The sequence below is a fragment of the Solanum tuberosum genome, unplaced genomic scaffold (assembly GCF_000226075.1).
Source record: "Solanum tuberosum cultivar DM 1-3 516 R44 unplaced genomic scaffold, SolTub_3.0 scf00244, whole genome shotgun sequence".
Lineage (NCBI taxonomy): Eukaryota > Viridiplantae > Streptophyta > Magnoliopsida > Solanales > Solanaceae > Solanum > Solanum tuberosum.
The window spans coordinates 432,016-453,252 of record NW_006239181.1 but is presented as its reverse complement, the minus strand read 5'-3'; the positions used below and the strand labels follow the sequence as shown (position 1 = coordinate 453,252).

General features: G+C 35.8%; 3 protein-coding genes across 3 annotated transcripts in view; 1 reads left to right on the top strand and 2 right to left on the bottom strand.

Annotated features, from left to right (window-relative positions):
* Window positions 1–837: 837 nt before the first annotated feature.
* Window positions 838–1,754, bottom strand: LOC102596355 (uncharacterized). The gene is made up of 2 exons (XM_006357717.2): window positions 1,241–1,754; window positions 838–1,147 (listed from the first exon to the last, which is right to left on the bottom strand). The coding sequence occupies exons 1-2, from the start codon at window positions 1,297–1,299 to the stop codon at window positions 976–978; spliced, it is 231 nt and encodes a 76-aa protein (XP_006357779.1). The 5' UTR covers window positions 1,300–1,754; the 3' UTR covers window positions 838–975.
* Window positions 1,755–2,689: 935 nt separating this feature from the next.
* LOC102592839 (extensin-like) lies at window positions 2,690–3,873 on the top strand. The gene has a single exon (XM_006357796.2). It carries the CDS (start codon window positions 2,989–2,991, stop codon window positions 3,433–3,435), a length of 447 nt encoding a protein of 148 aa, XP_006357858.1. The 5' UTR covers window positions 2,690–2,988; the 3' UTR covers window positions 3,436–3,873.
* Window positions 3,874–3,986: 113 nt separating this feature from the next.
* Window positions 3,987–21,237, bottom strand: part of LOC102596030 (protease Do-like 7) — a 21,076-nt gene continuing 3,825 nt past the window's right edge. The window contains 19 exon segments of the mRNA XM_015313618.1: window positions 3,987–4,537; window positions 6,518–6,629; window positions 7,095–7,252; window positions 7,398–7,613; window positions 8,206–8,433; window positions 8,536–8,615; window positions 8,716–8,886; window positions 11,338–11,443; window positions 11,519–11,701; window positions 14,027–14,527; window positions 15,298–15,463; window positions 15,656–15,705; window positions 16,650–16,730; window positions 17,922–18,029; window positions 18,449–18,514; window positions 18,601–18,657; window positions 18,736–18,801; window positions 19,701–19,790; window positions 20,853–20,978. Coding sequence (XP_015169104.1) covers window positions 4,361–4,537; window positions 6,518–6,629; window positions 7,095–7,252; window positions 7,398–7,613; window positions 8,206–8,433; window positions 8,536–8,615; window positions 8,716–8,886; window positions 11,338–11,443; window positions 11,519–11,701; window positions 14,027–14,527; window positions 15,298–15,463; window positions 15,656–15,705; window positions 16,650–16,730; window positions 17,922–18,029; window positions 18,449–18,514; window positions 18,601–18,657; window positions 18,736–18,801; window positions 19,701–19,790; window positions 20,853–20,978 — 2,742 coding nt within the window. The 3' untranslated portion in view covers window positions 3,987–4,360.

Here is a 21,237-nt window from a genome sequence, read left to right as displayed (position 1 = left end):
CCAATTGTTCAAACCATATTAGAATTTTATGCTCTTTTATGGTCATTAAAAGTTCTATAATTATTAGCCTCTGCTGCAGATGTCCTGGTTAATTCGAACCCAACATATATTAAAGGAATTATTGGATATCTCTTTGAGCCTTTTCACCTCTACAAAGTAATTTCCAGTAAAATGTTTAAGTCATTGTTTCTCTAATATAAAACAGGCCAAATTGGTCATTGCATAAAGAAGGTGGCTGAAAATTGACTATGACTGGACTAGTGATCTTCAAAATGAATGGATGTAGGGTTGCCGTGAGTTAAGTGTTAACATGTAAGGTTTACTTGACTCACTGACTTGAGTAGTCTCTGAATAAAAACAAACACTAGAAACATTTTCTTATGTTCAAAGTAAAATTTTGACCACCCAAAATTTGAATGAAAAATAAAGAAAAAAACTTTGAATGACAAATTGCCAATGACCAAAACATAACATGTGCAACGTTGAGTCTATTACCATGCCTAACATAAATTGCATATAACAAATCCATCTTGTTTACCATGCCTAACATTAGATCAAATATGTACTTCTGTTAAAGAGTTTCACTTATTATTTAAGCATATATATAGATTAAATAATTTATCTAAAATTGTCTCTTTTTTTATCCAAAATCCCTACGTGTGTGTGAGAGATCTAGTGCTCGCTCATACGCTGTGTTAAATACAGTTCGGTATCGAATATTGAAAGCACTACTCAACGAACTTATTTAGTAGCAAGTATTGGGGAAACTCTTCATTCTACATGTTACTTATTTATGCTGTACTGACTGCTCTTTTATAGATGTAGTATAATTCAATCCACATCAAGCTTATTTAACCCCAACCAAACTTGATACAAGTACACAAAAAAAAACTAATGCTTATTTAAAGCATCATACATTATATATTATTATTGTCACGCTACAAACAAAGCACCTGATCTTTGTTGAAAGGAAAATTAAATAGGAATAGAGTTGGTGACTGAAGGATAAATGACGGTTGCTGGATGACCCATAATCCGGCGTCCCTTGGAGTGACGGAACACATAAACCAGAGCACCAACCGGCCATTCTACAATTGCTGCCGCAGCAAATGCCAAGAAACCAAGTGTTGGCCCCACCACCTTGCACCTACATATATACAACCATTTCAAATCTACAATATACACATTTTTATCTTTTTTGTAATTAATTATGTTAATAGTCGAAAGTAATACTACTAACCTACAAGGATTGCTAGCATTGCCACACTGCACACAGATCGGAACTCCAACGAAACCCATTTTTTTCTTATCAATTGGCTAAATAGACAGTCAGAGGACCAAAGATGAAGAACAACAAGTCTGCGATTTTTGCAATGTTACACACAAATTTTACTAAAAGGAGCATTGATACAAAATTTGAAGAAGAAGATTTGGGGTATTAATAGGATTGTATCGCAAAGGTGAAAGTATGGATAATGGCGGTGATGTTTATTTTAAATATCGAATTGGACACGTGTTGGCGTCTGAAGATGGAGGCAGAAGACACGTGTTAATTAACTGTAATCTACTGCCACGTGTCCAACGCAAATAGTATAACAATATCATCAAACCCAATATCGGAAGTTAGTGACACGTGTCATAAATTTAATTTAATGATTAAAATTTAAATCTAACCATGATTAACTGTGGAAAGCCTATGAAAGTAGACCTATCAAAGAAGAATAACCTATAAGCCAGAGAATTTAGTCGAATGCAGATTATTTTGTTCAATTTTTTTTATTTTGGTGATTTACAAAAACAGTATCATGTTTAATCAAATCATATATGATATATATCTGCTCCTATGTAATTGCTCGCAAATCATACAGGAGACATAACCCGCGCTAGACAAGTCCGTTGCGACAAGTTTGAAAGTCCCAAGCCAAACCACTAAGTCACCCTTAAAGGTATTTTATTTATTATATTCAAAGGGTGATAAATTAAAATTATTCTTCTATTTATAGTTTCTTAAGAAGTGTACAAAGTCAATATCAGACAAATATTGTTGAAAAGAGAGTAGTACAGTAGAACAATAGAAGTATAATTTGTAGTTACTTTATACATGGAATTTGACCTTTCACCTAAAGGCACATATAAAGCTAGATTCGATTCTCGTGAACTTAGAAGTATAATCTCCTGGCAACTTGATTAAGGAAGTTTTGTGATTTCAAGTGACAACTAATTGAGTCAATAATTACTTCTTAAATTATTCGTTAACAAGATTAATCAACACTAATTTGCATGAAATAAAAACCTATTGGCTATTAACATTTTAAGAATGTCCTTTCTCAAAATAAACTCATAAACCATACAATCATTGTAGCCTTGGATTCCAAATAGAGACTTATGCAACGCAAACACTTTTCAGCCACATGCACCCAAGCTACATTGATGCTCATGATAACTTTATTTATATGTTATTCCTTCGTTTATATATATATAAAGTTATGAATATAAATGTATAGGTTATTTATATTTCACGGTATTAAGAAGATTTCAAATATAGCGCTACATATTATTTTACATGGTTCAATATATTATTTAAATGAACAAAAAAAAATAACAACCATTTTTTAGACTTCGGAATAGAATAGATTCTAAAGTGTAAAAGAAAAAATGTTTCCTTTTGGATCAATATAATGAATTATACTATGGGGTCTCAACGTTACGTTGTTACATTGTAAGTAAAACTTATAACTGTTAATACGATATAAATAATTAACCTGATAGAGTAAAAATAACATAAAATTTGCGGTCAATGGGTATATAGCCTACAAGTCAAGAGTTACTTAGGTTAATATGCTTCAAAACTAATGGATTATTCAAAGTTAACAACAATAATTCTAAAACAAAAAAAGGGTACCATCTTAATATTCCATTAGAGAGGCCACCATCAACTTGCATGGATCCTTTATATCTACCAGAGTGTTCTCCATTTCTGATAACACAATGGCCACAAAAATCTGCTTTTTTCCACCTTTAATCATCCTAACATTATTAACTTTCAGTTCTTCTGGAAATGCTCAAGTGTCTGAAGTAACAACTTCTAATCAAGGTGTTCTCTATGCTTCTCCACCACCACCAAATGGATGTCCCTATTCTTGCCTTCCTCCACCTACCCCTACAGACTGCCCACCGCCTCCATCTTCACCACAGCTACCACCTTCAGGGCCAGTCAACTACCCTCCGCCAATGGGGTATTATTTGCCACCAGGTGGAGACTTTTTACCTCCACCAATGTACGTGTATGGTCCTCCACCTCCTAATCCAATTTTACCTTACCTCCCATTTTACTACAAGAATCCACCATCTGATTACTCTTCAGCTGCAAGTGATCATAATTTGACAAGCAAGTTATTGCTACTATTTACATTACTCCTTATCTGGTCACAGTAATGCACCAAACAAAGGTGGCATATTCAATATTTTTTAGTACTTGGGACCAAGGAAGTTCATGTGCAGCTAGCGCTATCAAGTAATAGTACAAATACCAACTCTTTCTGGGTAAAATCTTCTTTTATCAAGGTTACTTCTCTGAGAGCAACAGTAAAGTGGCAAGTACTCTGATTCTCAATTACTGTCTTCTCTTTTAACTATTTTTGGAAGGAGAAAGTTGAAAGAAAAAACATCTCCTTTTTTTCTAACTGAGTTCTTCCCCTAAAAAATTATCAAAAACCAACAAATGGTTCTGGAGAGGATTTTGTCAAGTATTGGCTGTTTTTTCCCAAACCCAGCCCCCCTCCCTCCTTTTCATTTTTGCCTTATATTTAAGAATTTCATGAATGCACTGGCTGCTATATCTATAAATGCATATAAGTTAAGCATGTAAGTATAAACAAGCAATAAATATATATATATATATATATATATATATATATATCGATGGGGATTCAAATATCAATCCGCCCACAACTGACCAAAATTCTGGAGATGTCAGAAAGAAACAATACAACTCTAAAATATCATGCACTGGCATAAATAGGATCTAACATGGTCAGCTAAATTGACATAATAAATTCAGAAGAAAAATGCTTTAATCCTATAGGCTAAAAGGGGGCATCACCACAAATCTGGTGGCTAAAACTAACCCCTAATTCATCGTTTACATCTTCAGATATACAATCATGTATAGCTCTAGAACCTATAACTATGTCTAAAATACTCCTAATTATTCCATCAGATAAATAGTAATTTACAACAAATAGGCAATGAAGCCAGATATGATTTTGCATATATTGATGTTAACCAACAAACCTGGTGAACTTTCAACATGCTCTCCAATTATGCACTTCCACGGTAAATCTTAATCAGCTGAATCAATTCACAAAACACCAGAGTCCAAAGCTTTGATTGTTTTGCGTCGCCACATAGCAGTTTCCAGATCAAACCTCAACTCCCATGATGGCCAGTAGTGTAAATCCTGCTTCAATGTAAGTACTCGAGGCTTCCCATTCAGGTGGACTGTCCGTACCCGGACAAACTCTCCATGCTCTATTGTCTGTGAAAAGTTAATTAGGCATAAGAACAGGACAGTAACAAGATATCAAGTCAGAAACTTCAAGATCAGTAACAATCATTTTTGTAAGGTAATAGTATTGATATGTGCCAGCCAAAAAGCTCATGAAAGAGTTCATCTAAAATGTATGAGAGCATTACAGGGAGTGTAATGAAAGGAGAAAATCGAGCATGGATTTCAGGTAGGGGTGATAAATGGCCATGTTGAGCTGGATTGGGAGGGGGGTGCATAACCAAACCAACTTTACCCAAAAAAAATTTTAGGGTTTAAGCCTTTTTTAAGTAATTATCTCAATTTTGTCCAATATCATTTTGAATAAACCAATATAACAAATATGAATACTTCTGTTATTAAGGAGGACAAATATGGACACTTTTATACAAGAAAATATCCAAATTTACATGTTTCTATTGGAAACAAATTTAAAACACACCACTTTTACATTTTCAGGTCACTAATAATCCGGCTATTAGCATATCATCTCATACAAGTCCTTAATTCTGGCAAAGCTTCATCATGAAATAGGAAGCTTATTAGCTTGGTCAAAATGGTAATACAACGAATTTCACAAATAAAAATATTTCAGAAAGAGATCTAGATTTAACCATGTATTTTTTTTGTTTTAAAATTATACTATGTTATATTTCATTCAAGATGTATTTTTAAAGCTTTTGGAAATATTGAAACTTATTGTGTGATTATCTTATGATTATTGTTTGCACTACATGACAAATGTGTTGCCCTAATGCAGTGAAAATTGTACAACATCAAACTTATAAAATACACAGTGGTGAATGCAAAATAGAGATACCGGGATCATCTAAATCCAGTATTTCCAATGTAGAGCATAAATTTATCCATAAAAAATTGTTAAAATTGCCACAAATAGCAAGTCTGAACCCATAATTTTATTAATGCAATTAATTAAATACTACAAACTTCATAGGTTGAACCCATAAAACTCAAATTCAATATCCACATACGAAGATCATGGTACAAGAAAAGTGAAAACATAGAAAAAATCAAAGTAAATCTCACGCTCCGATTAAGGTAAATCTTAAAAATGAGTTTGAATTGGGCTAGTATTGGCATAAAAAGGAGATCCCCTTGAAAAAGGATTGTGTAGGGCGAGTTAAAAATCAAATCAATACAAAATTATCTTATCGCTAACTCATAACATTTTGGATAGGCCATCAACTTCTGGGCCATATTTGACACCCCTAGATTCAGGCTCGAGAATGTTTCTTTATACTTTCTGGTAACTAATCATTGTATTAATCATCAAGTGGCTTCAATTAAAGAATAATATAACCAAACAACAAACCGTATGGGTTATCTCAGATGTAAACAAAAAGACTAGAATATTTGTAGTAACCATATTGCACCAAGAACTAAGCAAGGATATAAGTTTGTGTTCGAGATTAAGTACATTATCATTTTTCTCTTAAAATCCTAGTTCCTATCTTTCCAAATGCTCGAAATATGGAAGCAGGAATGGTATACCATTTGGAGATGATCAATAAGGATCTTATAGACTGTTTGGTCAAATTTCTAAAATCAGCTTATTTTAAAAAGTGAGAAGCAGTTTGTGTTTGGCTAATCAAACACTTTTGAGCAGCAATTAGTGTTTGACCAAGCCTTTAAAAAGTGCTCCAAAATGTATTTTCTCAAAAGTGCTCCAAAAAGTATTTTCTCAAAAGTGCTTTCAGAAGTAGTACTTACGGACAGAAGCTACTTTTAAGCATCTCAATAAATAGTTTCTGCTTCTCACTTTTGAAAGAAAAAAAAAACAGTTTGTGCTTCTACTTAAAAACACTTTTTTTTCTCCTATAGCTTGGCCAAAAACCTTTACTTTTGAAAAAAACATTTTGGGCTTGGAGAAACTTGGCCAAACAGGCTGATATTCATAGCTCTTTCCATACACATAATGTATACAAAGCATCTCAAAATAACAAGTCATACCTTCGTGACGTCAACAAAAGCATCCAAAGAGGGAGTTGGTTTTCCATTGACTTCAACTATCCATTGAAGAGCATAAAGACCATACCGATGTACTGGACTTCCATGACACCACCTGAGAGTTACTTTAGGCGTTAATAATAGTGGCATATAGCTAATAGCCAACTCAACAAAAGATACCCAACTGCCCTCTCTTTCTTTTACATGAGATGCATTACAAATACATAATGAAAATTAGAAAGACTCAATCAGCCCTTCATCAGAACAAAGAGTCCCCTCAATGCCTGCTGATCGGTGATGACCCAGGAACAATTACAGCAAACTCTTTTTCTTGAAGTTAATAAATTATGACGAATCCAGTAAACGATTCCCACCATAATATTCCCTTTAAATTAAGTCTTGAAAAGGAGCAGTAAAGAAAAAATGTGTCTTAATTTGGATTTGATTCTTCCGTTTACAATAAATGCATACAGGAAACTTATTTCCTTTTTCCTTTATTTTGCTGCAATTTTCTCAAGAAACATGCTGCCAACTTTCTTGACTTCTAAAAAAAGCTTTCCACAGTCTAGCAATTACTCACCTTGCTACATATACTCCATGGCCTTCATCAGGAAGAAATCCAAGTGCACGTACTGCTGGATGAGGATCTTGGACGATACAACCACACCAACTTATTGCACGACTTGTTCCATTTCCATCCCTCACATCTGTTCCCACAAGCAGTTCAATTTCCTGGCCCTGAGAATTCATCAAATAACTTGGAAGAATTTAAGAGAATGAAGAACTAACTTAAGCAGGACATATTACAATAGTAAAGTTCTTTTGGTCATATATGAGGAAAATGGGGAAGAAAATGTAAACGCGATTTGCCTCAGCGGCTCACCTGACGAAAGATTGTCAAGTTAAGTCTTCCATCGCTATCATTAGACCTGTCTAGTGATTGGCATGCATGTTCGATGTCACGAAAGCATGTAACTGGCTCTTTATTAATTGCTAAGACCATATCGCCTTGTTCCAATAAATTTTCAGCTTTAGATCCAGCAAAGCAACCTTTAACTCGCAATACTTGGCGTCTCATGGGATCCTTCTTTACGAGGGCCTAGAAGGTATAATATGTATCAAGAAAAGGCTTACATCAGACACATGGTGCACCCATTTCAAACATCTTCTGCAGATTATCTAATTTGTTTTGTAAGCTCACCAGGCATAAAACCAAGTACTAATTATAAAACGGGAAGAAACAGGAACTTAAATAGTCTATATTTAAAAAACAAGAAACTAGGGAAAATAATTTGAGTAATCATAGATGCCCATGATCAATGATCAAGTTGCATCCATGGATCTCCCATCCAACCAAAATCCAAACATATAAGAAACTAGATTATCTTACCATTATATTATCGCCTAGATCTCTGCTACTAGATTATATTATCGCCTAGTTCTCTACTACTTGAGGATTGATATTAAAGCTTTAAAGAGAGTTTGAAACCTAATCTGACCAAAACAAGCCTAGGTTGTTGGAAAAAGATTTTTTAAAAAAACATCTAGTTTATAAATGTGTTTTCGCTAATGTCTTTTTAAATTAAAGACAATAAAAAGAAAAAATACACTCGGGATAAGATACGGATAGAAGGAAAAGCAAGAACAGGAAATGACAAACCAAACAGATATCTCCAGAACTAGTAGCTTACCTGGATCCAAGTATCATTGAGTCCAAAACTTCGAGCTTTGGAAAGCAAAGTAGGGTAAAGTTCAACTTCCAATATTCTTAACCGAGGCATAGGTCTTTGCAAACCATTTATAAGACGAGGAGGTCCGTCGGCACCGGAAATAATCTTGCCAAGGACTTGGCTTATGGTATAAATTGGAATACCTCGGACAAATTGGTGATCTTCTGACGAACTACAACCATACTTGAGCTAAAAACGGAAGAAGCATAACCATTTAATTAATCAAAAAAGAAGCTCTAAAACTAGTTACATCCAATTAACAAGAGAGAAGCATCAGTTGGGAGTACAAACCTGCGTTGAAAAGCTTCCCCATAGAGCTTGAACCCTGCCACGCTCATCAGTCAGCACACCAGAAAATGTACTTCCAAAATCTGAAATGAGAATCATATGGAATCAAAGAATGCCCAAAACAAATGCCAAAACTACTATAGAATTAGAGAATCAAGAAGGCCATAAGTGGGAGAGTGTTACCCGTGTCAAGCTCAATCACTTCCAAGTTTGTTGCTCTGTAACGTGGACAATCAGCAGAACCAATATTCACAGCAGCAGATGGGTTGGTCACAACCGATTTTCTGGAAGTTGCCTGTAGACTTCTGCTCAATCCCACAAGATACACTGAATCTCCACGACGAAGAGCAGGATCTATTGGCAACAAAATTCAAAATTTAGACAAACATTAGCAAAATTATTAACGGATAAGACAGCCATTTTCTGGAAGACATGATAACTAGAGCAAGTTAATTGAACCTACAAGGGTTCCACTTGCCACAATGGTAATTCAAAGACATACCATTCATCAGTAAACTTTAATTACATTGGAGCAGGGGCTTCATTTTTATATATTGTTCATATAGTCCATTAAGATTATAAAACAATCCCATATACATTTTCAGCAAGAGAATAATCAGTAAGGATTACGGAGTGGGAAACCATTTTTATAAACTCGGTTACAAGACCATTACCACAATACGATGTAAAAACAACAATATAGTGAATAAGAGGAGAAGACAGATAGTGCTAAAGCTGGATTATGTTCTGAAACAACAAAGTATATTATGATCAGAGCTGGATGTTCAAAACGCCATTCAATAACTAGGAGCTTTTCTAAATGCTCCCGTGCAGGCATCTTCTGACAAAGGAGTACATCTAACAGCACACGAGAAGCAATTGGAATGGAAATTGATGAAGTAATAAGTGAATACGTGTCTATATTCATTGTACTAGAATAAGGAAAATCATATAGAAGTTTTATAGGATACTAAGGATATTAAGTCTTTACTTGTAGCATATTAACTTAATTTGAATAGGGATTGATTACCTTCAATATTTGTATACAGCCTTAGATTCCTATACTAGGAGTGATAGGATCAGGAATGAAACTATTTAGGACAAAATGACAGTAGCCTCTCTGGTGGACAACATGAGGGAGGAGGGGCTGAGATGGCTCAGACGTGTGAAGAAAGATGAGCAGATGTCCCAGAGAGGAGGTGTGAGATGTTGGCCAAAGAAGTCTCGGGGAAAGGTGATTAGACAGGGCATGGCTCACTTACAACAAACTGAGGACATGACCCTGGGAAAACAGGAAGGTCGAGGCTAATGATAAATGGTAAGTAGGTTGAGCTTTGTCTAGTTCCCTTATCAGTATTGTAACTATTACTCTCATACTATCTTATTCTTTGATTATATTATTACATGTTGTTTCCTTTGCTTCAGCTATCGTATTATTTGTCATTGCTACTGTTCTCATCTTCATTGTTTTCAGCATGGTTTCCTCGCTATTGTATTTGTTTCACATACTTATTTTTTTATATGCTTAACTTGAGCCAAGGGTCTATCGGAAACAGACTCTCTCTCTACCAGTGTTGTGAAAGGCAATCGCCTCATCGCCAATGGCAAGAGGCGAGGTGACCCTTTATCGCCCTTTAGCTTTGTGGCGAGGCGATCTTCAAAAGGCGATGTCATGGCAAGAAAGGCATCACCTTTTGTATTTTCTTTTCAAAAAAAGGCAATCAATTTAGGGTTTTAAAAGTTCTAAGGTTTTTAGGGCTTTCTTTCCAAATTTGCACGATTGCACTCTTAGACTACAACTACGACTCCAACTAGTTAACTCGACTAGACTTCTCCGGTGACCGGCCAGACTTTTCCAACGACTCCAAAGTCCAACCAATACGTATATCTTCTTTTCTTCTTCTAATTTCTTCTTCCACTGTTTCTTTTACTTTCTTCTTCAAACTTCATAGTTACTTCTACCTCTGTTTTTTTCTCACTGTTTTGACTTTTGTTCTGTTTTTTTCTCATTCAAGTTCTAGACTTTTGGTATGTACTATCTATTTTCAGTTTTCAAATTGAAATATTCACTAATATGTTGTTGCGATTGAGATTTTGATTATTTATACATGCAAGTGAATATTTTAATTTTTTGGTATTAACAGGCGCTGCACTACAAAAAGGCGAGCGCCTCGGCCCTCGCCTCGCGGCGAGGCAGACCCTTGTCGCCTTTCGCCGTCCAAAACAATGCTCTCTACTTACTTCAAGGTAAAGGATAAGGTTTTCACACACCACCCTCATCAGACCTCACTTGTGGTGCGACAATACTCCTTAGACTAAAAACAGGTGCCCCTTGTCTCCAAACAATCATTCAGGCGACATACCTCTCTTTAGGATCATTTAAGCATTATTCATATTTCCAGTGACTAGAAATCGACTACCAACTCCCTCCTCTACACTTCTGATTTATTGTCATTGTTCTGCCAATTCAAGTTACACCGATGATGTTCTAAAAATCAGCAGTACTAAATATCTTTGTGATGATTGAGAATAGATTCATTTCCATGTATAATGCAAGAAGCACTTTCTTTTTTATCATGCACCAGCAACTTCAACCGGAAAGAATTCAAGGACCGTTTTCCTGTTTGGTGATTGTGCACTAGTGAGATTTTAGTGTCAGCTTTCTACGTTTTCAAAATAAACAAATTGTTTCAGCACTTTAGTTTTGAAGGAGACATGTTTTAGTAGCAAGTGAATATGTCTACTTTTGTGGTGAACTACAAAAAAGACAAGCATAAAGAATCAAGAGAGGAAGTTCCCACTTACCAGGAAGAAGTTCAGCAGCACGAACAGCAGAAGCAGCAGCAGTTCCTAGAGCAGAAGGATCATATGCAACCAGAGCAAAATTATGGACAGGGTGGAGGAAAACTACCTGAAAATATTACCGACCTCCTCAATAAAGTTTTTTATCATAGCAGGTAAAAGTGTTAACAACAATAGTTATTACCTCTCCAGGAATCTCAATAGGAAAAGCAGCAAAAGATAGCATTATATCAGAAACTGATACTGCAACAGTGTTTTTGTCAACTGCAACCAAGCCCATGTTGTGGGAATGGTATACGATAGCACCAGTTCCAAAAAAATGCTGTGAGTGAACTCCATCAAGCATGCATAACGATGGTACATGGACCTGCAATTCCGAATAATGAGAGGCACACCAAATTCAGATAATGGAGATAGGAATAACCATAGAACCATACATGTCTAGACATACCTTTCAAGTCTCAACTGCAACAATTAGTATGATTTTTCATATTACATATTTACTAGGAGAACATACGACAATCTTAACCAGCAGTTACCAAAAGAAAACCAGCAGTTTGTAACGTTATTCAGCATTTTCTATGTTCTACAACAGGGTAAAAGAAAGAAACAAAACGAATGATTAAGATTTGGACCTACAAAACAGACAATGATTGCGATAGATTCAGATCTTCACTAAGTGCAAACAATACGATAGGTGGCCAATCTCTAAGTTAATAAAGTAACTTGTTAAGATGTCCCACATCGGTAGAGGGATGGGAATTTGGCCTCCTTTTATGGACTTGGACAAACCTCCCCTCAAGAGCTAGCTTTTGGGGTTGAGTTAGGCTCAAGTGTCATATCTTTACATGGTATCAAAGCAGGGGCCATCTCACCCAATGTTTGGGCCCAAAATAATCAAAAAATTGCCTAAAATTACCCACGCACCACATGCTAAGCACTGGGCATGAGGTGGGGTGTTAAAGCAAAAAGTCTCACATTGGTGGTTAATGAGGGTGGAGTCCTTATAAGGCTTGGGCAATCCTCCTCCCTTTGAGCTAGCTTTTGGGGTGTAAGTTAGACCTAAGTCCTAATTTAAGAGCCAGGCCTATCTCAATTTGTTGTTCACCGATGATGGCCCCCATTTAGAAGTGTTCACACTCCAGTTGAGGTCTGGGCGTGCGGAGGATTGTTAAGATGTCCCACATCGGTAGAGGGATGGGAATTTGGTATTCTTATATTAACTTGGACAAACCTCCCCTCATGAGTTAGCTTTTGGGGTTGAGTTAGACCCAGGTGTCATATCTTTACATAACTAAACATTCTAGCATCATATATATTTGATATCTTCAGGTATCCTGAAAATTATCTATCAGATTTTCCTTCTTAAAGTGCAATGAATCTAGACATGTATGAATTCACACACATATTATCTTTGATATTCTCACACAACCTATTGAAAAAAATTGTCCAAAGAAGGATCCCACCAAAAGGAGACATTCCCTACCAAGAAAAAAGGTGGCATACCCTATACACACATACATTGCACTTACCTAAGTTGTGCGGACTCTTCATTTTTGTTGCCGCACCCGTGTCAACACGAAACGGGTGCGGATGCGGGATACGTGTGGGATTTGGTCAACCCACATCAGATACTTTGACCAGAGTCCATGGACAAATTTGGGGGAAATTTGAGATTTTGATAAAACAAACGAGGAATGGCATACCTTCAATATTATAGTCTTTTTTGTCTCTTTTTTAGCTTTTCCTCTTGGTCAATATTCGTTGTTTCATGTTTCAAGCCAGAGTTGGTGGAAGGTCTTGAATGACTTTCTTTGTCTTTTTTGAGGGGAAGAACCAAAGAGCTTGAAAGAAGAATTTGAGGGTCTTGGGAAAGACAACCTAGAAGATCTTTCATAATTTAGAATATCTTTATAGCTTTATTTTATAATTTCCGATTTTTAACCGAATCCCAGCACCCATATCCATATCTGGATCCGTAACCCTGAATCTTAAAATTTAGATTTTGCCGAATCTGACCCTCGGATACCCGCATCCAAATCCGAGCAACTTAGGCACTTACTATTGTGCTTAGAATAATAAAATCTTTTCTCTCTTTTTGATGAAGTGATTGTTAAATAACTGGCATCAAGAAGATGCTGAAAACAGTACAAAGAAACTAGGGGAAGCTCCTAGAAACAAAAACATACAGAGAGAGCATTGAACCATTTTCTCTTTTTCTTTGAAAAGTACTTAGACGATAGAATCTACCCCCAAGTAACCACGGAGAGAAAAGGATTTGGTTTGCAAAAAAGTTGTGCATACATTACAATATTGAGATTGTTATAAGATATAGTGCACGAGTAAATCTGAATTTTCTTTCAGATGTTTGATTCATCACTATCAGAAACTGAATTGAGTAATCAAAATCTTTGGGTATTACACGTTTATTGCTATTGCATGTGGATCAGATAAAAATAATACACCCTTGCAGCATTACTACGGCGGAGACTGAATATGCAGAAGCAAAAAGAAAGGAACCAAACAACTGATAATCAAAGCATGGTTTAATGAAAGGGGTTATTTCTAAATACTGGTAACTCAATAACCCCTATAGACCAATGTTTATTAGGTGAAACTGCTTAGGAAATAAGATCCCACTTCAGTAATGCAAGTAACACAAGAAACAAGCATAGGTGAAAACTAAAGTTACCTCGAACATAACAAGGGTAGGCTCTATTGCACGCTCAGCAACAGAGGCATTATTAGCCACAGGAGCAGCACCTTGATCCTCCACGGCCCCAGAGTCATCAAACCTTTCCTCTCTATGTCCATTTAAAGAGCGGCCAATTATTACATCACCATCCGCAGATAAGTTTTCTTCCACCCTCCGTTTCTTAGTTCCAGCATCAGAATCATCCTGACTGTTTAGTCCCACTGTAACATTATCACAACTGATCTCCGTATTGGTAACTCCATCCATTGATTCTTGGCTGACTTGTTGAGGCCTAAGATCCATTGCACTAACCTCAGTAGCACAAGAAGAAACACTATGATTTGACAAATCTTGTTTGCCTGGATGAATGCCAGAGAATAGAAGTGGAGACTCAGGTGGCAAGGCAAGTTTCACAGTCCATAAACCAGAGCTGTCATCGCGTTTATATATCTGAGGAGATGCATACCATTCATGGCGGTCAATTGTGACCAGTACAGACTGCAGCAAAAACAAGTTTCTATGAGAAAGCCTTGGTACAAAGAGATGATAAAAGCGCCAAAGACTATTCTATATCTACCAACAAGAAGAGTCAAATTAACATTCATAATATCTGCAAAAACTACACACTTTTCATTCTTTGGGGATTCTTTTTGTGAATATATGTTTCTGACTACTACACCTTCACAACTCATTGTGTTACTAGGCTTGACGTTCAAATGGTTAACTACACTAGAAGACTAAATCACAAGACTGACAATGTTACATGCAGGTGAAATTTGTGATCATCTATATCATACACCACATCAAACATACAATTCTTCTGATAAAATCAAAAACCATTAAGATAAATCCTAAAATCGATACACAGATTCAAGTTTTCTTGCCATGATCCCAAACTTTGGGTGACAACAAAAGTTGACATGTTATTAAATTTTCCTTCTGATTTGACGCCGCTCTCAAAACAAGATAAACTCCTGCTCTGAGACATAAGTAGTAGCCGACTGTAGATCCACTAGGATCCATAGTTTTTTACCGTGGTTTACGCAGAAATAGTAAAGCCAACAGAAGTCGGTATTTGTGAATCTGTATACCAATTTAGAAGTAGATGTTAAAAAAATCATCATGATTTGCCAATAAACAGAAGGAAATGGCAGTTGAGAGCAAGAACTACAGATACAGGTGAATAAAAAGAGGAAACAATTGTTTTCTGGAAGATATCAAAGCACGTGTACAGAAAATCAACATAAGAAAAGAGGCACTACTAATACCTTTTTCCGGTGACGATCATTGTAGCTTATATACTCCAATGGTACTCTTGCACTCCTAGACAACTTGGATAAAGCAGAAATTAATTCTTCAAGGGTCGATATATCTTTTCCGGCAAATTTTTTAATGATGGCATGGCGAGGAACTCCTGCTCTAAATAGCATATATCTACAATACCAAAGAAGTTTATAACTGTCAAACATTCTTTTTCCAGTAAAATACTCCTAAAGATAGCATCAACGGAATTTTTTACTTAAACCAGAAACATTTTCGAATACAAACTGTTAGATAAAGCAAAATAACATAAGTCAATGACTGCAGCACAGCAATTATCTAAACAAGGAAAGAAGATGTACAGACCCTGTTTCTGCCACGTAGACAAGACCACAGTGAAAGCGGAAATTTCGAGCCTGCATTAAAAGAGGAGGAGAGAGAGAGAATAAAGCAGAAACGTGAGCTTCAATCATACTCAACAGATAAGAGACAAATTATCAATGAGTCGAATGTGCAAAAGAAGGGTCTTCACTTAAAAGTTCAAATACAAACTACATGACTAAAACTGCAGTACAGGGAAAACCTCTTTATGCGGGAAGACAACCAGAATTCTATCCCTCATAAAGTATCGGCACTAATATAGAAAGATGGGAAAAAAGTATTTCCTCGCTCAGGAATTGCAAGTTGAGCAACAAGACATTTATAAAAAAGCTTAACTAGCTAAAAAGTAACCAAAAATGTTTGCTTGGAGAAGTTTGAGAACTATTTAAACGAAATTGTCAACCAAAAGAACCTAACAGATTGCAAAAGCCCTGAACCATCAAAGTCAAATGGTACTCTAGGCACGTGTTACTTTTCAACTATCAGACGCCTGACTACAAGCACCCAGGCATAACATGTACATACCAAAAAAAAAAAAAAATGGTTGCTTCTATTGTGCCTACATTCAAACCCTCCTAAGCTTGTTATGCTCATATAAGCAGCAAAACTAAAGACAAACCATAAAAGCATGGATGAAACAGATAAAAGCCACTTTCCAGTTCTACACATATAGTCGCATTGTCTTCCAGAAAGAGAACATTTTGAGTATGAACAATTGGCGTGGTCAACAATATCTCACATGACCAGAAGCAGACTGCTAAATTTCTTTCTCAAACAAACCTATTAGCAAGATAAATAGGGGAAAAGTCACAAAACATAGCATCTTAACACCAATTCTTCCCTACTGACTGGTTATAAGTTCATTTGACAAAGGAATGAGTATAATGATTAGAACTCATTTTAGAAGGATTAACAGATAACCAATGTTGCTAAATACACATTAAAAATTGTACGGCACTAGCGGAAGAATCTTGCAAACCTGTTGATAAGAAAGGGGATGAATAACTGCACCACTGACTTCCAAGAAGCGGTCAGGAGTAATTGAATGCAAATCCTGAACCTGAAGGATACACGAGCAGATGAGTCATATTGACAGCTTTAACCCTTTCTTCTAATAAAATTTAGTTACTCCTTGAAAAAATGGGCACTACAGTTCTCAAATAGAAAACCGCTCGGCAATTACACTGAAAGAGAGAATCGAAATTGATCAAAGATTTCTAAAACCAAACGAAAAGGGAACGAATAAATCATGGATCAACTAGGACCTCCACCATAGCTAAAAGATAATATACCACTTCGCAACTGAATTTTGTGACAAAGCAAAATTACCACAGGTAAGGTTAAGCGGGACCACATCAATTATGAGTGGGCAAGCTTTTGTATCTTCTTCATTTACCATTACTATTTACAAGTTCTTTCCTACTGGTAGTATGGACAAATATGACAAAATAACAAAAGAAGAACAAAATCAGAAACAATACCTATAGGTATAGTTCGGACTGTTATTGCTGCTCTGGGCTATTGGTAACTCATCTGTCCACAATGTCTAGAAAAATTGGACTCTAGATAAGCATTGGTAACTCACTCACTAGCAGACAATTCATTCATCATATTTTACAATTATCTCGTGTATTATCAAGGATAGGAAATGTGAACGGCCATTTCGATAAGCAACACATATCACAATAATTATGATTCAACGAGATTGTTAGAATCCTAGGAATATTCTATAGCATATGTGCAAATATAGCAAGTAGCTTGATTTACGCCTAGATTTACTCTAGCTTGATTTGATATTGATTTGTATTGATTAGGTATTGATTTCCTTTCCTTTTTAGGACATGTCTACTTAGTTATTGAAACCCCAATAGCTTGTGGGAATAATCAAGTTGAGTTCTCTCTCAAACTCTTGTCTTCTCTTCCATTTAAATCACAAATTTGTTGACCGAGATCTCGCCTACATTAAGCATCATACAAGTTTTTGTTTGTTTTGATAAGGTAAAGGTTTATTAACAGAGTACCAAGAGTTATAAAAGACTGCTGGGAATATCCATGCAGTCAATGACAACATCTCCCTAGCAAGCATCATAGAAGTATATAGGCACCTGAATGAATTAACAAATCATGCTAAAACCAACCCAAAGGCTAATTGAGATGAACCAAAATCCTAATCATTTTGACAACTATGATGTAAGAATATAACCTTCTATTTTAGAAATCATAGAAATTTCAACATTCAAGGAACACTCACCAATAGTTCCACTGTCATTGAGGTTCCACCCCTTTCTATTTGAAGCTCAACTTTCTGCCCAACACTGTCATCAAGTAAAGTCTCCATCTTCAGGAACTGAGTAATCACCTGAATGAAGCTTATGGAAGGAAATCAGTTCTACGAACCATCAAATGAATGATTTTCCAATTATATAAAGAAGCAATTGCCAGCAATGTTAAGTTTATGTATTCATCTTGGTCTGAGGAAAAAATTGGAGAACTAGAACTATCTTTTGCCCATGTAACACACTGTCAAGAGGAAGGATAGATAAGTGCATGACTTTGTTAAATTAGGCCCCTCATTCAACCTGGTCCAATGGTTGGTTCTTGAAAATTGAAGTAGTTCTGCAGAATCTAGATGCAGTGATAGAGGAAAAGAGAGCGGACGATATGAGCCAAACAGATGTATTTAATCAAAGTTCCAATAAGTAATGCAGAGAATCAGAGCACAATGAGGACATCACAGTCATCAATATAAGTTCCCTACAACAACAAAGCCAGACTAACCTCCCCATTCATACGAACAAGCACATCACCAGGCTCCAAATGATTGTGAGCTGGGCCACCAGGTACCTGCAACAATAACAGAGAAAAAATTAAGTGTTGATACATAGAAGTATAGTATACTGTGTCAGGACACTCGAAAGAAGTGCACTTACCACAGAATCAACGACAAGCATTCCAGTCTCACTGGGTGGAGAGGAATTGCGCACCAACTATTCAAGTAAAACTTCAAAAGATTATGTATCATTATATTAGTAATAGAGCTTGTAACAATATATTTTAGTGCTTACCTGCTCTGTGGCACTAAGGAGGCCAAGCCGGCGAGTTTCATCATATCCTTTGTGGAGAAAAGTTACCTATATGAAAAACATATATACCATTAACCAAGTATACTTGTGAAATTATGTGTTCCCTAACTTGACCTATCCTGCTTTCTCTTTGATTTGAAATGGCATGCTCCATAATACACGTAATTAATGTCTGTTTTTGGGGTTAAAGAAGCTTGTGCAAAAGAAGATATTTATGAGATTAGAGAGAAGTTCCTCATCTCTCTTAGACCTTCTGTCTCTTATAAACTACTGTAGTTTTATATTCGAGTAAGCTACATGTCACATGGATGCAGATGCAGAATAGCGGTCAGCCAAAGAGAAAGACTAACTCAAAAAGGCCTCACGAACCTTTACAGAATAAAACCCATTAAGATCATCTCAGAGGACTCATGTACAATTTATCATGCAAACACAATCTAATGTACTACCATCCACCATGATGGACAATCTGGAAGGGAAGGAATTCTAGATGTTTTGAGAATGTTGAGAATGGAGTGCAGAAGAACAAGTTGAACTTCATCTAGCTTTTGTGTTTTTGGAATAATCAGATTTACTCAAATGATACTGTTCAGTCTTTTTCAGGTGACAAAGGAACCTGCAGCCTCTACCCTTTGGGTGCGCATATGGTAAAACCTCAATCATGTGCAATAGCTCAATCAAATGATATTTGTTTCTATTATTGATGATGTTTTAGATTCAATCTACAGTAGAACTTGAGAGTCCTTATGCAAATAGAGTTTCAGTACAACCCATGTACTGCTTTGTTCATTTGATATATAGATACAGCTACCAGTTTCAAAAAAAAAAAAATAGATAGTGTCTCACAATAAACAAAATTGAAAGAGCAATCATTCACAGAAGCAATCACTTCCAGGGAAATAAAGTTTAAAAAGGTACTGTAATGGAGAGAAGCAGAGCTAACAAACCTGAAGCGTACCACGATGAATAGTAACAGCCTCCCATTTATTTGTGGTAAGATCCAATCCTTCCTGTAAGAATTCCAGTGCCCTGACAACCTATAAACACAATAATAATTATATAAGTGTTTGTGGTTTTTGTTCTCAGGAGTTAACCATGTTTTTGTGTATGTAATTTGCATCTCCTTGATGCCTTTCAAATACAACATCTTACTTCATAAAAAAAATTATACAAGTGTTTGTGTGTCCGTTAATTAATACTAATTGATTTCCTTAATAACAGAGAAAGTTCAGACCTTAACCAGCAATACGGGTTTGGGGGTAAAAGATTCCGGGAAACAGAAAATGTTCAATGCCAGCAAATAAGGAACCAACATGACTCATCAAGGCAGTTAAAAGATTTGAGAAGGAAAGACACAATCAAACATAAACCCTTCACTAGGAAAATAAGATAGACAAACACACAGAATATGGAAAGCTTGTGACCATCTGTACTCCCATTTTTTGTAAGAAGTTAATCATAAAAGGAAAAAGACTATTATCACATAGTAATTGCAAATAGAATAGGCCATAAAATAGAGTGAAGTCATGTAAAAAGAAACTTAAGGTTTCAAATTCCCTCAAAGATATCAACCTACTTCAAGGATGACAAATGAGTAATAGCAGGAAAGAACCATAATAGGAAAAAGAAAAAAAAAAATCAGTGATTCAATGAAATAAAAAAGTTGGATCCTATAACCCATAACAGTACAAAGAGACAAAAAATATTATGGAGATACATACATGCGACCCTGCATATCAGGGACAAGTGCACATTGACAACAGAAAACCCAGAAGAAGGAAAAGTTAAAAAAACTGATCAAATAAATGATATAGTTTCCAATATAAAAGACTTAGGAACAGGCAGAAAAGAAATCAACATGAAAATAACCAATTCCAGAGAAATATAAAATATTTACTGTTTGCCCATTCAAGAAGTCAATAAAGACTTTTGCAATGCTATAGTGTTGTTGGAAAACAATAGTCTCTGACAATACTTCTCACTAGTTAAGGTAAGAAAATTCAAGTTTAACTAAGGGTCAACTGTCAAATGCACACTTCCCACAGTTCAGAAATAGAGCATAGAGAGGTCTTTAACAAAGAGAAGATCAAAGAATGTACTCGTTCTAATGGCAAGAAAAATGCAGAAGCACTTGATGACTTGCTTCCAGCATTCAAAGCGACAGCTCTCCCTTGCCAATTTATTACAGGGGAGCCACTTGAACCACCTTTCGTCCCAGAAGCAGCCTGTTGGCAAAGAACACAAAAGTAATTCAATAACTATAGTCCTGAAAAGTTGGGGTAGAAGTGTGTTGATGACCTAAAATAAATAACCTTCTATTTTCCTCTATAACAGCTTTTAACATATAGATGAGGTGGATTCACAGAGTAGAGGGAACATTTTTATTTATTTTCTATCTACCCCCCCCCCCCCCCCCAAAAAAAAAAATATATAAAAAAAATTTTTTTTACAAATTTTTTTTATTTTTTTTTTTTTTTTTTTAAT